Source organism: Rosa chinensis, chromosome 2 (genome assembly GCF_002994745.2).
Source record: "Rosa chinensis cultivar Old Blush chromosome 2, RchiOBHm-V2, whole genome shotgun sequence".
NCBI lineage: Eukaryota > Viridiplantae > Streptophyta > Magnoliopsida > Rosales > Rosaceae > Rosa > Rosa chinensis.
In genome coordinates this window covers 23,764,618-23,776,955 of record NC_037089.1, presented here as the reverse complement: position 1 = coordinate 23,776,955, position 12,338 = coordinate 23,764,618, and the positions used below count along the sequence as shown (strand labels likewise).

At 37.3% G+C, this 12,338-nt stretch overlaps 1 protein-coding gene and 1 long non-coding RNA gene across 8 annotated transcripts; one reads left to right on the top strand and one right to left on the bottom strand.

The window, feature by feature from the left end:
• Positions 1-265: 265 nt before the first annotated feature.
• On the top strand, positions 266-7,151 carry LOC112190272. Of its 7 annotated transcripts, none has more exons than XR_002932333.2 (11): positions 266-460; positions 579-659; positions 1,429-1,704; positions 1,922-2,023; positions 2,312-2,921; positions 3,370-3,494; positions 3,845-3,916; positions 4,756-4,826; positions 5,765-5,857; positions 6,098-6,389; positions 6,941-7,151. XR_002932333.2 is itself a non-coding variant. In XM_024329699.2 (5 exons), the coding sequence occupies exons 2-5, from the start codon at positions 3,447-3,449 to the stop codon at positions 6,370-6,372; spliced, it is 324 nt and encodes a 107-aa protein (XP_024185467.1). In that variant the 5' UTR covers positions 2,442-2,921; positions 3,370-3,446; the 3' UTR covers positions 6,373-6,536. The 7 variants fall into 7 exon arrangements, 1 of the variants encoding a protein (XP_024185467.1); XR_002932332.2 differs by having other exon boundaries at positions 6,930-7,151; XR_002932331.2 differs by having other exon boundaries at positions 6,874-7,011.
• A 1,845-nt stretch (positions 7,152-8,996) lies between these two features.
• Positions 8,997-10,880, bottom strand: LOC121051608. Its single transcript, XR_005806235.1, has 3 exons — positions 10,759-10,880; positions 9,685-9,757; positions 8,997-9,113 (listed from the first exon to the last, which is right to left on the bottom strand). It is a non-coding gene; the product is annotated as an uncharacterized LOC121051608 (long non-coding RNA).
• Positions 10,881-12,338: the final 1,458 nt, after the last annotated feature.

Genomic DNA, 12,338 nt, shown 5'->3' with positions numbered 1-12,338 from the left:
TTCGACTGGGTTCTTCCATGTTGTCAAACAAGAACTCTTTCTTCTTTCAATTAAAGCTGATTTGTGTTTTGGGGTTTTGAGTTTGGTTATAGTTCTTCAATTTTGTAACATGTTTCTTCTGTTTTGTTGGTCTTGTTAGGGAAACTTGGTGCTACAAAAGGATTTGCTGGGAAGGCTCACTGCTCGTAGTGTAGTGCAGAGAAACATAAGGCTTGTTTGTCTAAATTTATGGGGAGTCTTTTCCCCAATCAATTTATGGGTCTTGTTAATTCATTACCTAGACTCTTTGACAGCCAAACACTCAGTTAACAAAAACCAAGCTATCTCTGTTCTCTTTCCATTCCGCTCCCACTTCTCTCCTAAGCTCTCAAATACTTGAATCTTCTCACTTCATTTTCATCTAAGGTCGAAAATCAGTAGCTACTTTACCTCTGTGCCTTGCTTCTCATCATGTTAAGGGGTATGAAGATAGGATTGATCAAACCTCCGTCTGCACATTTGCAATTTCGCAGCTCCAGGTCTTCTCTATTTTTCATGTCTTGTAAACCTCCTCTAATTCACTTATTTCACTATGACAGAACAAATGGAGGACTTTGAGATTTCAAACCACTGAGCTTCTCTCTATTTTGCTTCAATACCAGAAATTTTCTTTCCTTTCGGTAAGAACTTCTACTTTTTGTTAAATTCCAGTTCTTAAAGCTGTTCAAGGTTGTAATGGAATGCACTTTTGATTATTATGTTTTGGTAAACCCATGAGGATGGATAGGACTGGAAAAGACCAAAGTTCAATTACTGCACTCCAAGTGTTTGATGTTATGCCTCAAAGACAACACCAAGCTGAACCAGTGGGATATTCCATGATTTTCGAAAAACCCATACTTCTTGTTTTACTCTCAGTTTTTGACAGCTTAAAGTAGACTCTTCAATGATCATTTTGAGCTTGGTTTCAAGAAAAACGGAGTTAAACTGAGATACTTGTGCTATTTTGAAGTTACTACATTGTTTCAGGATTTCTGCAGAATCAACGTTTCTGTCAATTTTAGATTCTTGTTTGACCCTCCATTTGAACTTCGATTAGCATGAAACTTTTCAAAATAGTAGCTTTGCATGTTTACTTCAAATCTGGAAAGTTTTGCTTGAAATCACTGAAAGACTAATTGTTGGTGAAATTTTCTTGCTTGTTACCAGTTTTCTGAAATTTTCTCAAACTTGCAGCTTATTCTTACAAACAATTGATTTGAGAACCTTTACATTTGTTTTCTGTCCTCGTTTTTCAGTAAGTTAGATTAGAAATGCAAAGCATGCCCTGAAACTTAACTTCAGTTCGAAAGGCTTAGAAAAAAGTTTTGTCTTTGTCCGAAAGTGACTACAAACCAGTGTTTTCTATGCATTCTGATCAGAACATTTTGATCAATGTTTTCTTCTCAGAATAAGCCCACATATGGTGAAGCTCTAGCTATTGCCTAGTCTCTAATTGAGTGATTTATCGAGTTCTGGGATTTGCCCAATCGAAGTATGTGACCTTAATTCCTATACCACTCAGTCATTTGAACAAATTTAAAAGTTCAACCGTTGTACCGAGTCGGGGCCTCCATCATTCTCAAACACATAAGTAGAAGAACCTTACTGTTCAAAACTCACAATCAAGATTGGTCAGAGGAACAACAAAAGCCCTAGAATCATAGTCCTCCACTTTATTGAATAGTAAGTTTCTCTCTATCCCTCTCTCTCAAAACTCTGTACCTTCTGATTTGGGAACGGTGAATCACATTCATTTGGGGTCATTTGATTCAATCTTCTTGTTTCTAGGTAAACAGATTCAAGATTTGATTTTGATAATGCCAATCACCTTTTGAATGATTTTTGGTAATTGGGTCTAAATCTGAGTGAGTTAATTGATTCATTGATTGCAAATTCACAGGCATTGTTCCAATGGAGAAGGATCAGAAGGTAGCATCTGAAGACCCCAAGGTGGATATGTTCAAGGACGATGACGAGTTTGAATAGTTCAACATCAATCTAGGTAATTTGGGGACATGTTATTAATAATCAGCAATTAAATGTTGTGGACTTTATTCTGCTTCTTTTGAATTGAATGTAATGTTATACACGATTGGAATTTAGGAGCTGTACCGATATATTGTAGCATACACTAAATTTAGTCCAGATATCTTCCACCTGACCTCCATGTTTAAATCTGCATTTTATATCCCTCTGTACATATGGTTTCTAATTAGATTAAGCTCTAATATTGCCGTGTTGCTCTTGTCAAAATTAAATTGTTGGTCTAAAATCAATTATGATAATATAGGTTGCTTGATTTCTGCTATACTTCCCCATGAAACTAGCAAGTTTATGACTGAGCCCGTAAGTGGTAAACGTGATGAGTTGATAATATAGGTATGCAATTAATCCTCCTGTTTTTTTCCCTCTCTCTATGATGTCTATAATTCTCACCTTTTGAATGGATTCTGTGATCAGTTTGTTTTTTTAGATTGATTTGCCAAACGACTGTGGTCACTCAATTCAACTTGGAACTATGATTTTTTTTTTTTGGGTGCTTCTGTGTAATGAATTTGATTGTAGTGACACCTTCTAATTATGTTTTGCTTTTTGTTGCGAGGATCATGTGTGTTCTGTGAGACGTTGTGAGAAATTCTAAAACTTTGATGGGCGATCTTAGGCCTTGGTCGCCTGAGCCAAACGGCGCTGTTTTGGAGGAGAGGCTGACCTCATCTTCTTCATCCGTGTTTTCAATTTCAACAAATTAGAGGGACGTTTCCGCCGAGTACTGGCGGAGAGCGGAGGAGGCAATGCAGGGGGTTATAGCTCAGATCCAACGTACTCACGTCTCCAAGCGGAGAAGGAAAGCCGCCATTGATTACGTTCAGAGGATCATTGGAGCTTGTATTGGTTGTTAGGTCAGCATTCATGCCTATATATACCATTCCCCTATATCTGAATTTAAACTTGAATTTAGTGAAAAGCCCTATGTTTTTATGTGAATTGAAGAACTCAGTTTTCGTGTGATGATGAAAATGTGCTTGAATTTTGGCTATAAGTATAGCTTTTTCGCTCTCGAAGGCTTGGACTTTGATTTTGAGTATGTAGCTATCCAGTTGTATGAATTGCAATCAGTTTGCAGCTCATGAGTACATGTAGTTACGTTTTACTTTGAATTGATAGAGTAACTCTGTGATTACCCAACCAACTTAGGGAGTAATCTGTTTGAGAGATTAGTGTGCTTGTAGGTTTGTTCTTGTTCCACATTATGGTTTTTGATTGCAAATTCTGAGATGTCAGAGTTAAGAAAGCAAAGGGGTGGTGACTAGGTGGAGGGTATTGATTTCATGTTGGGTTTTGTTTCAGGTGTTCCCGTTTGGATCAGTACCTCTGAAGACATATCTGCCGGATGGAGTGCTGTTCTTGAAAGGGAAGATCACAATATGGCTGCTGAGTTTATGGTGAAGGACATGCAGTTAATTCGGGCAAAGGTTTGTAGGTTTTACGTACCCTATATCATATGAGATATCATTGGTTGAACCTTTATATTCATTACCTAGACCCTCGTACAACCAAACACTCAGTTGACAAAACAAGCTACTTCTCTTCTCTTTCCATTCCGCTCCCACTCTTCTCTTAAGCTCAGAAACACTTGAATTTGCTTACTTCACTTTCATCTAAGGTCGAAAATCAGTAGCTACTTTATGTCTACGCCTTGCTTCTCATCATGTTAGGAGGTATGAAGCTATGCATTGTTAAAATCACCTTCTGCACTTTTCCAATTTTCGTATCTCCAGGTGTCATATAAACCTCTTCTAATTTACGTGTTACACTATGACAGAACAAATGGGGAACTCTGAGATTTCAAACCACTAACCTCTCTATTTTGATCAGTATCAGAAACTTTCTTTTGGTAAGAACACCTACTTTCTGTTAAATCTCTGTTCTTAAATCTATTCAAGGTTGTTGTGGAATGCACTTTTGATTATTATCTAGCTATGGTGACTCCATTAGGATGATTAGGACTGGAAAGGGTCAAGTTCAATTACTGCACACTATGTGTTTGAAGTTATGCCTCAAAGACAACACCCAAGCTGAACCAGTGGGCTATTCCATGATTTTCGAAAAATCTATACTCCTTGTTTCACTCTCAGTCTTTGACTGCTTAAAATAGACTCTTCAATAATCATTTTGAACTTGGTTTCATGAAAAACGGAGTTAAAATGAGATACTTAAGCTATTTTGAAGTTACTGCACTGTTTCAGGAATTCTGCAGAATTCAGCGTTCCTGTCATTTCAGATTCTTGTTTGACCATTCATTTGAATTGCGAATAACATGAAATTTTGCAAAATAGTAGCTTTGCATGTCTACTTTAAATCTGGAGAGTTGTGATTAAAATCATTGAAAGGATGATTGTTGGTGAATTTTTCTTTCTTCTTACCAGTTTTCTGAGAACTTTTCAACTTGCAGCTTTTGGTACAAGATTAATGATTTGAGAAACGTTTACTCTCTTGTCAGTCCTCAATCTTTAGTACATTGGACTAAACATGCAAAGCATTCCTTGAGTCTTAAATTTCAGTTAGAAAGATTATATCCATGTTCAAAAGTAACTACAAAGCTCTGTTTTCCGTGTATTCTAATTAGTGCATTCTGATCAGTGTCTTCTTTTTAAAATAATTCTATAAACGTGTGGCTTCATCTTAAGGGAGAAAGAACATTGAGACCGATGATGGTTTACATGTTCATAATAGGATCAAGGGCTCAAGTGGACTGAAGATTGGTCCTTTGGTACTTGCTGGGAGTTGCACATCAAGGATTCCAGGTAGGGGGTCTTCACTAGTTAGAGCTTTTCTCGAAAAGATTTCTATTCTTTTATGCATACACATTGCATTGTTGTTAAGTGGTGACCTGAGAGTGAAGGGAGCAAAACAACTACCTTGGGTTTCGATCCCCTAAACCTCCGGAGGGGCTATACGAACTGGAAGATGTCTAACATCCTTTGAGGTGTGGCGTCACTCCTAGGTGGTATGGCGTAAACGGCCACTCTTACTACTTCTTGCTGGCTATTTGTGTACTTACATTGGCAAGTAAGTAATTGGCATTAAGAACGATCATCGGTTTTTAGGAAAGTCGGTACCCCATTATGCATATGTATCCTTCTATTTCCTATTTTTAAGTTTCTGTCTACTCTTGCTGAGCTTGTTACTTCAGTTGGATAAATCCTAATTGCTGTTGTCATTGCTTGAAATTTTTCCACCAATTGTAGTCTGAAGCCTCAGATTTCAAACCTCTTTGTATTCTATTTAGTTTGACTATCTCGAGTTTATTTAACATATATTTCACTTGAATTTATGTAGTTTTTTCATCACCAAAGGTTGAGATACATTGATTCCAAATATCGAATTTTGCAGCTGCCCAAAAGAAAAAAGAAAAAAAACTTAGTTAGTCATCAAACTTTACTTGATTATTTTCGTTATCTTTAGCCTTGCGCATCTTAAAAAGTTTGAGTATTACTTTGTCAATACTTAAGCTTCGTACGTAAGATTCACAGCACTGTGACGTCAACCCTTTCGGGGCGTTACAGTAGCACCATCATGTCCATAAAAAATTTCTGTTTCACCGCTAGTATGTCCTTTAATTTGCTTTTCCTAAAAACCTTTAGGAAATGCACGTGTGTTTATGAGATTATTGTTTGTTTCTATTCAGATTCACTTAATTTTAGTTGTCCTCAGTAAAGATTGTTGTGTTTTCTGGTGGCAGGTTAAGCTTGTAAAGTGCCTTGTGCAAAATATTGTGGTTGATATATCCTTCAATCAGTTAGGAGGGCTATGTACGTTATGCTTTCTTGAGCAGGTAGTCTTCCACTAAAGCTGAGTTTTATTAGTCCAGTTTTGCTACATATGATTGGGTTCATGTAAAGGATGCTTTCCGAGGAAGCTCTGGTTTATCAGATGCAATTATTATTATTATTAATTTTTTTTTTCAAGTCTATTATAGCAAGTAAAAATATTGGACTTTGGTGCTCTTTGCTCGTTTGTGATTTTGGATTTTTTTTTTATTCTTGATCATCTTCCTGGTGCTGTTACCATACAGGTTGATCGCCTCATTGGCAAACATCATCTCTTTAAACGTAGTATCATACTGATTAAGGCATGGTGCTATTGTGAGAGTCGAATTCTCGGTGCCCATCACGGTTTGATATCTACATATGGTTTGGTGACCTTAGTTCTTTTTATCTACGTGTCATTGTTTCAGGTGAAAGGAGAGTGATACTAAGGGACCACAGTATGCAAACAACACTTCAAAACTTGAATCTGATCTCTCAAGTCAGTGGAGATCGCTCATTCACATGGAGGATATCTTTGTAAATGAAGGCAACCACTTTGTGAGTGTAGCCACCTTCTTGTTTTATTTATTATAAACTTACCTATTTTTGAGCATTTGTCATGCTCTCCAATGTCTCAATTTTTATGAAAATGATCCAAACTCTTTTGCTCTACAATCCAAATTAAATAACCTAAGTTTGTCAGTTCCTTAAATCTATCAAAATGTGATCTTTTGCTCTCTCTGTCGAATCACGACTTCTTTCTTTTGGGGTCTTATTCTGATAAATATTCTTGGTTCTGCTTGTTTTGCTACTTAGTTATTGGTTGCCACTATTATCATCAATTTTGTCAAGGAACAAGGTGCATAGTTGTACACCTGACTTGCATTCTAAGTTCTAATGTAACCTTCTATATATTTAAATGAATGGTTACATAATGGGAAAATTGGCACATCTCTGTTTACTTTTGCAATTTTAGTTATGTTGTACATTGTGTGATATTCAATACTGTTGTAATGATATTTTGGGACTTGTGGTTTTACAGCTTCCTTTATCAAGTGTTGAACAAATCGAATATGCTTGACATAATTGACTTCGTAGACCCTGCTCAGACTGGTGTCATTGGCTATGGAAATCCGACTAAACGAGCTCGTTCTTTGTCAGCTTCTTATTAAAGAGGGAAGCCTAGTCAGATTTTTTGGGTGCCCTATAACTCAGGGTATGAAAGCTTGATTCATGCATATATTTTGTTGGCTGCCTAGATTAATAGATATGGGCCATTTTGAACTTATGCTCATGAATAGGTTTGTGTACATGAGACAATGGTGGATTCATGAAAATTACAATGAATGATTTTGGATGTGGATATTATGGTTTCATGAATGGGCAATTTTAATTTCCAGAATGCATGCATACCAATTGTAACAGGGGACTAGTAATATGTGTTATCTCAAATTGCAAGCTACAACAAAAGCACACCAAAACGTGTGGTTGCAGCTGCACAAAAACAACACAAAAATCAATTAGAAGTCTATTGACTTTTTGGCATTGGGACAACATAAAATTGTAGTATAAAAGGCAAAACAACAACATAAGTTAGATGAAAGTATTGGCAAAAGTGTACAATAACAACAAATAAGTGTGATTGGACGTGATTACAGACAATATAAAACACGTACTATTAGTGGTCCTTTTTATATTCAGACCACAAATATTTGTCGTCTAAATAATCTCAAACGACAGTAAATTGTCGTCGTAATGATACTGACATAACAGAAAGAATATGATATCTATTGTCTAAACCATTTCCCAACATCACATATGTATAATTTCAAAACCTTTCATACAACACTTAAATGTCATACAAACCTACCCTAGAACGACACTTAATTGTCCTCTGATGCTCTTTACGACCACATATAATTATCGTTTAAAGTAAATTAGCACAACCTTTAATTGTTGTTGTATGAGAGAAGACACTACATACGAGTTTTCATATTTCTGATTTAAGGGCATTCAGACCACACAAATAAGTCTTGCAAATATGCTTCACACAATAGTATTTAAAAAATACTGTGGTTGTTTTGTTTATCAGACAATACAAAACTGTTGTTTGAATGCTTTTAAAGATACAGATCACAATGTTCCCAAAATGCAAAACTCATCAGACAACACAAGACTTTTATTTTTTTATGTCGTCTGATTTTTCAGACGACATAACACTTCTGTCGTCTGATGCCCCCAACAGACGACACCGTACTAGACGACATATTTTTGTTCATTCAGACGACAGAACAGTTCTGTCGTCTGAAGGCCTTTTTGGCATAGTGTCTTAGCCATTTTCTCCCAAAACCTCCTTCAAACCCATCTTCCAAAAACCCAAATCCAGAAAACCCCCAAATTCTCTCACCGCAGTGTGTTTCTAGCTCCCACACCATACTTCATACTGTCAAGCCCTATTCATTATCTAAATCTTGCACAAAGTAATCCCAATAATCAGATTATTGGGTTGATTTTGGCCTAGTCACTGTTTAATTCAAAAAGGACCCTCACACATAGGATTCCGCTGTGCTGTCGGTGCCGGAGGAGTCAGACATTTTTTCTTTCAAATCTGAAAAACATATTTTTCAAAACACTTTTTGTATGGTTGATAACAAGGATTAAAGGCAATCTATAAAACTTCACACAATGAAAAGGTTTAAGTTCAAGGTCCATTCGAACCATTGGCTCTGATACCAAGTTTTCTGTGGCACCCCGAAGACCGAACTACCACAGTGCCACCTCCCCAAGGAACTCTAGACCCGCGACACTTAGGGAGAAAGTGCTTTGGGCCTAGAATTCCTTAAAGAGACAAGGCCTTTAGGTTGAAACACAAGAAATCTAAAAGCCCAACATTTGTAGGATTGCATTAGTGGGTTTGGATCGTAACTACAAGGTTACGAACTAGGCAAGGAAGAGAAAGGAAGGCGTGTTGTATTGAGTTTGAAACCTACATCATTTTTAGTTTTAGCCCAATTAAGTTTACAATAGGTTCATTAAATGAAAATTTATGTGAGTCTTCTAAGTCTAGTCCACTATGACCTAAATTCAAGCAGTCCTTCTAACCCTGAGGTTCTACTTTGGTGGTAAGCAATCACACACATCATCTATAAATGTTTTTATAAAAATTTAATGAGATCAAATATGTCAAATAAAGAGAAAAATAAACTTTAGATAAAACAATTTGTGGCCTCCAAATATAATCCTCCGTACCCAAGCTTCGACAGCAACAACCTGCAAAACAAACTAAAGTAGGGGTTAGGCTCCTACATCCAGTCATTTCCCATGCCCGCCCTCATATCTAAGTTTGAAAACATAAGTTATTTTTTGACATAAAGGTAGTAGATAAAACCGGTTTACAATCCCACGTGATAGTCACCAGGTCAATAGAAATCCACGGTAATTAATCTCCTTCCACAACTTCCATCGATCATAACAGTCAATCTAGCCAATCACTTTCCGGAATTCAATCATTATCACAAGGCTAGAGACAAAGGGAAAAATCAATAACAAGGATAGCATAGACGCATGACTCATTGTAGGTGCCCATCATACATTACCAGGATGTACCAGTGCCCTACACAACATACAATAGCCGGGGACGGTGCACGCTGCCCACCATCGGTGGTTTGGGAGATCCAATCCCCAAGGAGGGTCAAACCATCTCCTTACATCCCCATCAATTTCCAACACCGCATTCCAACCACGCAAACCATTTCAAGTATAAAAACAAATAATTTCCAAAACATGCAAGAGGTCTCATATAAAACGTAGTATATACGAGAAAAACATAGATAGAGTTAAAGGCATCCCTTACCTGGAATCTGAGCTTTCTCTTACAGTACTTGGCCTCAATGCAACCTTGTAGCAACCACCAACCTCACAAGATCCTACCAAGATGCCGAGCTTAGATCAAATAAGCGACACAAACAACGATAAACAAGGCTAACAATTTATTCTCAATACTCTCCAAAGAAAACCCCTCCTCTAATCTAATCCACCAGCTAATGACCAGACCATTTGGGTTCCAAGAAGGAGTTTGTTGTTAGAAAAAAGTGGTAAGAATACTTTTAAAAGACAAGTTGCTAAATGCTAAAAACATTGCCTAAAAGGAATTGTCAAAGGTCAAGGAAAGTTGTTCAAAATACTAGAGGTAAATTCTTGAGAATTTTTTTGAAAGAAGGATGGTTTAACAACCAACTTAGTAAGATTGAAATGGTTATTGAATTGCAACTTAAGCCATTCATAGAGTAAAAGACTTAAAGGCTAAAGTAAAACAATGTGCAGATTTTTTCCAGAAATTTAAGTTTCTGTACACATATTTCAAAATTCCATAACTTATTTTAGAAAAATTCTTTTGGAGTTATTCAAATTTTGAAACTTTCATTTTTGTGTCTACTATCTTTCTCTAGAAGAAACTGATCCCAAATACCCAGCGGTTTAGCACCAGTTTTGAAAGAAATGCAGCTGGGTCAAAATGTACTAAAAACTGAAAAACTGCATAAATTTGTTCTTTTGTTCAAAGTTCTTTTGGTACCCAATATGGTTAGTCAAAGAGAACCCAAGACACTTAATGGATATGTCTAATGCTTCTAAAGACCAAAAACTCGAGTCACTTTCTGATACTATATGGGCAGGTGTTGTAGCTCAATGATATGATGTATTGAAACATGATGTTTGGACAGCTATAAATAACAAATAAACCTTTGAACCAAATATGATTTTAATACTCATGGTATAGCAATGACCTACTAAAATTTCCTAGACATTAGAATGAATGAGAAATCAAGGTTAAAGCAACGAGATACCAACAACAGTAGCGACAAGTTTGTAATCTGCAAGGATTTGTAACAACAACCAAATTAAACACACAAGGAATCATGATACTCACCACAGACCAACCAAAAAGGTGAGTTTTCCTGAGGGCTTCAACCGGAAAGAGAGGTGAGGAAATTCTATTTGATCAAGCCCAGTTGCATGCCAAGAAGTTTACTAGATCTCGGACAGGCAAAGTGAAACAGAAATTTCTCAATCAGTAGGAAAGTTGTGTCTAAACGTATTGAGCCTAAATATTGAGGAAAGAGATAGGAACTTTATGGTACAATAAACTTACCAATTATTAGAATCAATCTCAAACAAGATTTAGGGGATTCGGGTAGAGAAAGAGGAGGAATACAAGCAGAAATTCGGAGCAGATTCGTTTTTGAGCAGCTCCCACTTCGATTGGTGAACAGGTCCCAAAAAGATTCCAGTAGGGCTGAAATTTTTAACTTAGATAGAAGAGATAAAGATGAACAACTTTTATGAAGAAGACATTTTGATCAAAGGTCCCAAACTGGGCGTTTTGGTCCATGCAAGCAGACTGATATGCACAGGAATGAGAGGAAGGGTGAGAAGAGAAGGGTGAATGACAACCCAAGCTATTTTCAAAAGTCAAAGCCAAACAGATGTCGCGAAAAATTATCCCGTCCAAAAGTGATGTTCGGAATTTCACTGGGCCTACAGCAAAGTGTAGGACTCAGCTTAAACGCCGGGGTAAGGGTAAGATTAATGCCAATAATATAGATGAGCGTCGCCACAGCCAGTGCAGGAGCAAGAAGCGGAGTCACAACCGCTCGCCAACTTCAACACAGGTTGAGCAAGAATAACTGCAATTCCGCCAACCCTTGGGAGCGGCAGCGTCAAATTCCAAGTCACTCTCAGGCAAGGCTTACCGCTGACACCACTGCCCTAATCTTGGAAAGGGTACAACAATTGGAGGAGAGATTTCTTAGAGCAGAAATAGGCACCCCGGCGCTAGCCCCAAATCCACTCTTCGCTAAATGATCGGGCCCATTCACCGCCAGAATCCTGCAGGCCGTAGGGCCAGCATATGTAAAAACACCAAAGATAGCTTAGTACAGCAGTCAGATGGATCCATTTGTTCACATGGAGACGTTCAAGAAAGTGACCAATAACAAAGGCTTTGATGACCTAACTTTATGTCATTTGTTCAGTGAGACATTAGACAATGAGGCCATGTGTTGGTTCTTCGAGTGCCTGCCAGGATCCATCGATTCATTCTTAGTGTTTTCAAACGCCTTCTTGTCACAATTTATCCTCATGGTGGAAGGGTATCACAACCAAGGTTTGAAAAATAGCTAGGCATTAGTCGGGCGGTGGCCAAGGAACTAGCGCCCAGGCAGTTTTGTATTTTTTAATTTAATTTTTATTTTTATAGCTTTTTTTTATATAATTAAAAATATATAAGACTTAAAGAGTAATAAAATTGCATCTGGAATATTCAAATTTCAAAAGAGTCCTCAAGAATCAAAATAGGGAGAGAATGTTAAGCAATAAGCACACAAAAATACAAAAATAAATAAATAATAATAATAATAAAAAACTCCCAAGCGTAGTGCCTACTTCCTAGGTGCCTAATCTACCTAGGCTGCCTAGGAGCCCGCCTAGGTCCTAGCTGCCTAATCCGCC

Bases quoted from the DNA above. Each gene is read 5' to 3' on its own strand.
- LOC112190272 (XM_024329699.2), top strand. From the start codon at position 3,447: ATGGCTGCTGAGTTTATGGTGAAGGACATGCAGTTAATTCGGGCAAAG. The intron at 5,858-6,097 runs GTAGTCTTCCAC...GTTACCATACAG, and splicing joins CGTTATGCTTTCTTGAGCAG to GTTGATCGCCTCATTGGCAA. The intron at 6,168-6,259 runs GTGAGAGTCGAA...TCATTGTTTCAG, and splicing joins GATTAAGGCATGGTGCTATT to GTGAAAGGAGAGTGATACTA.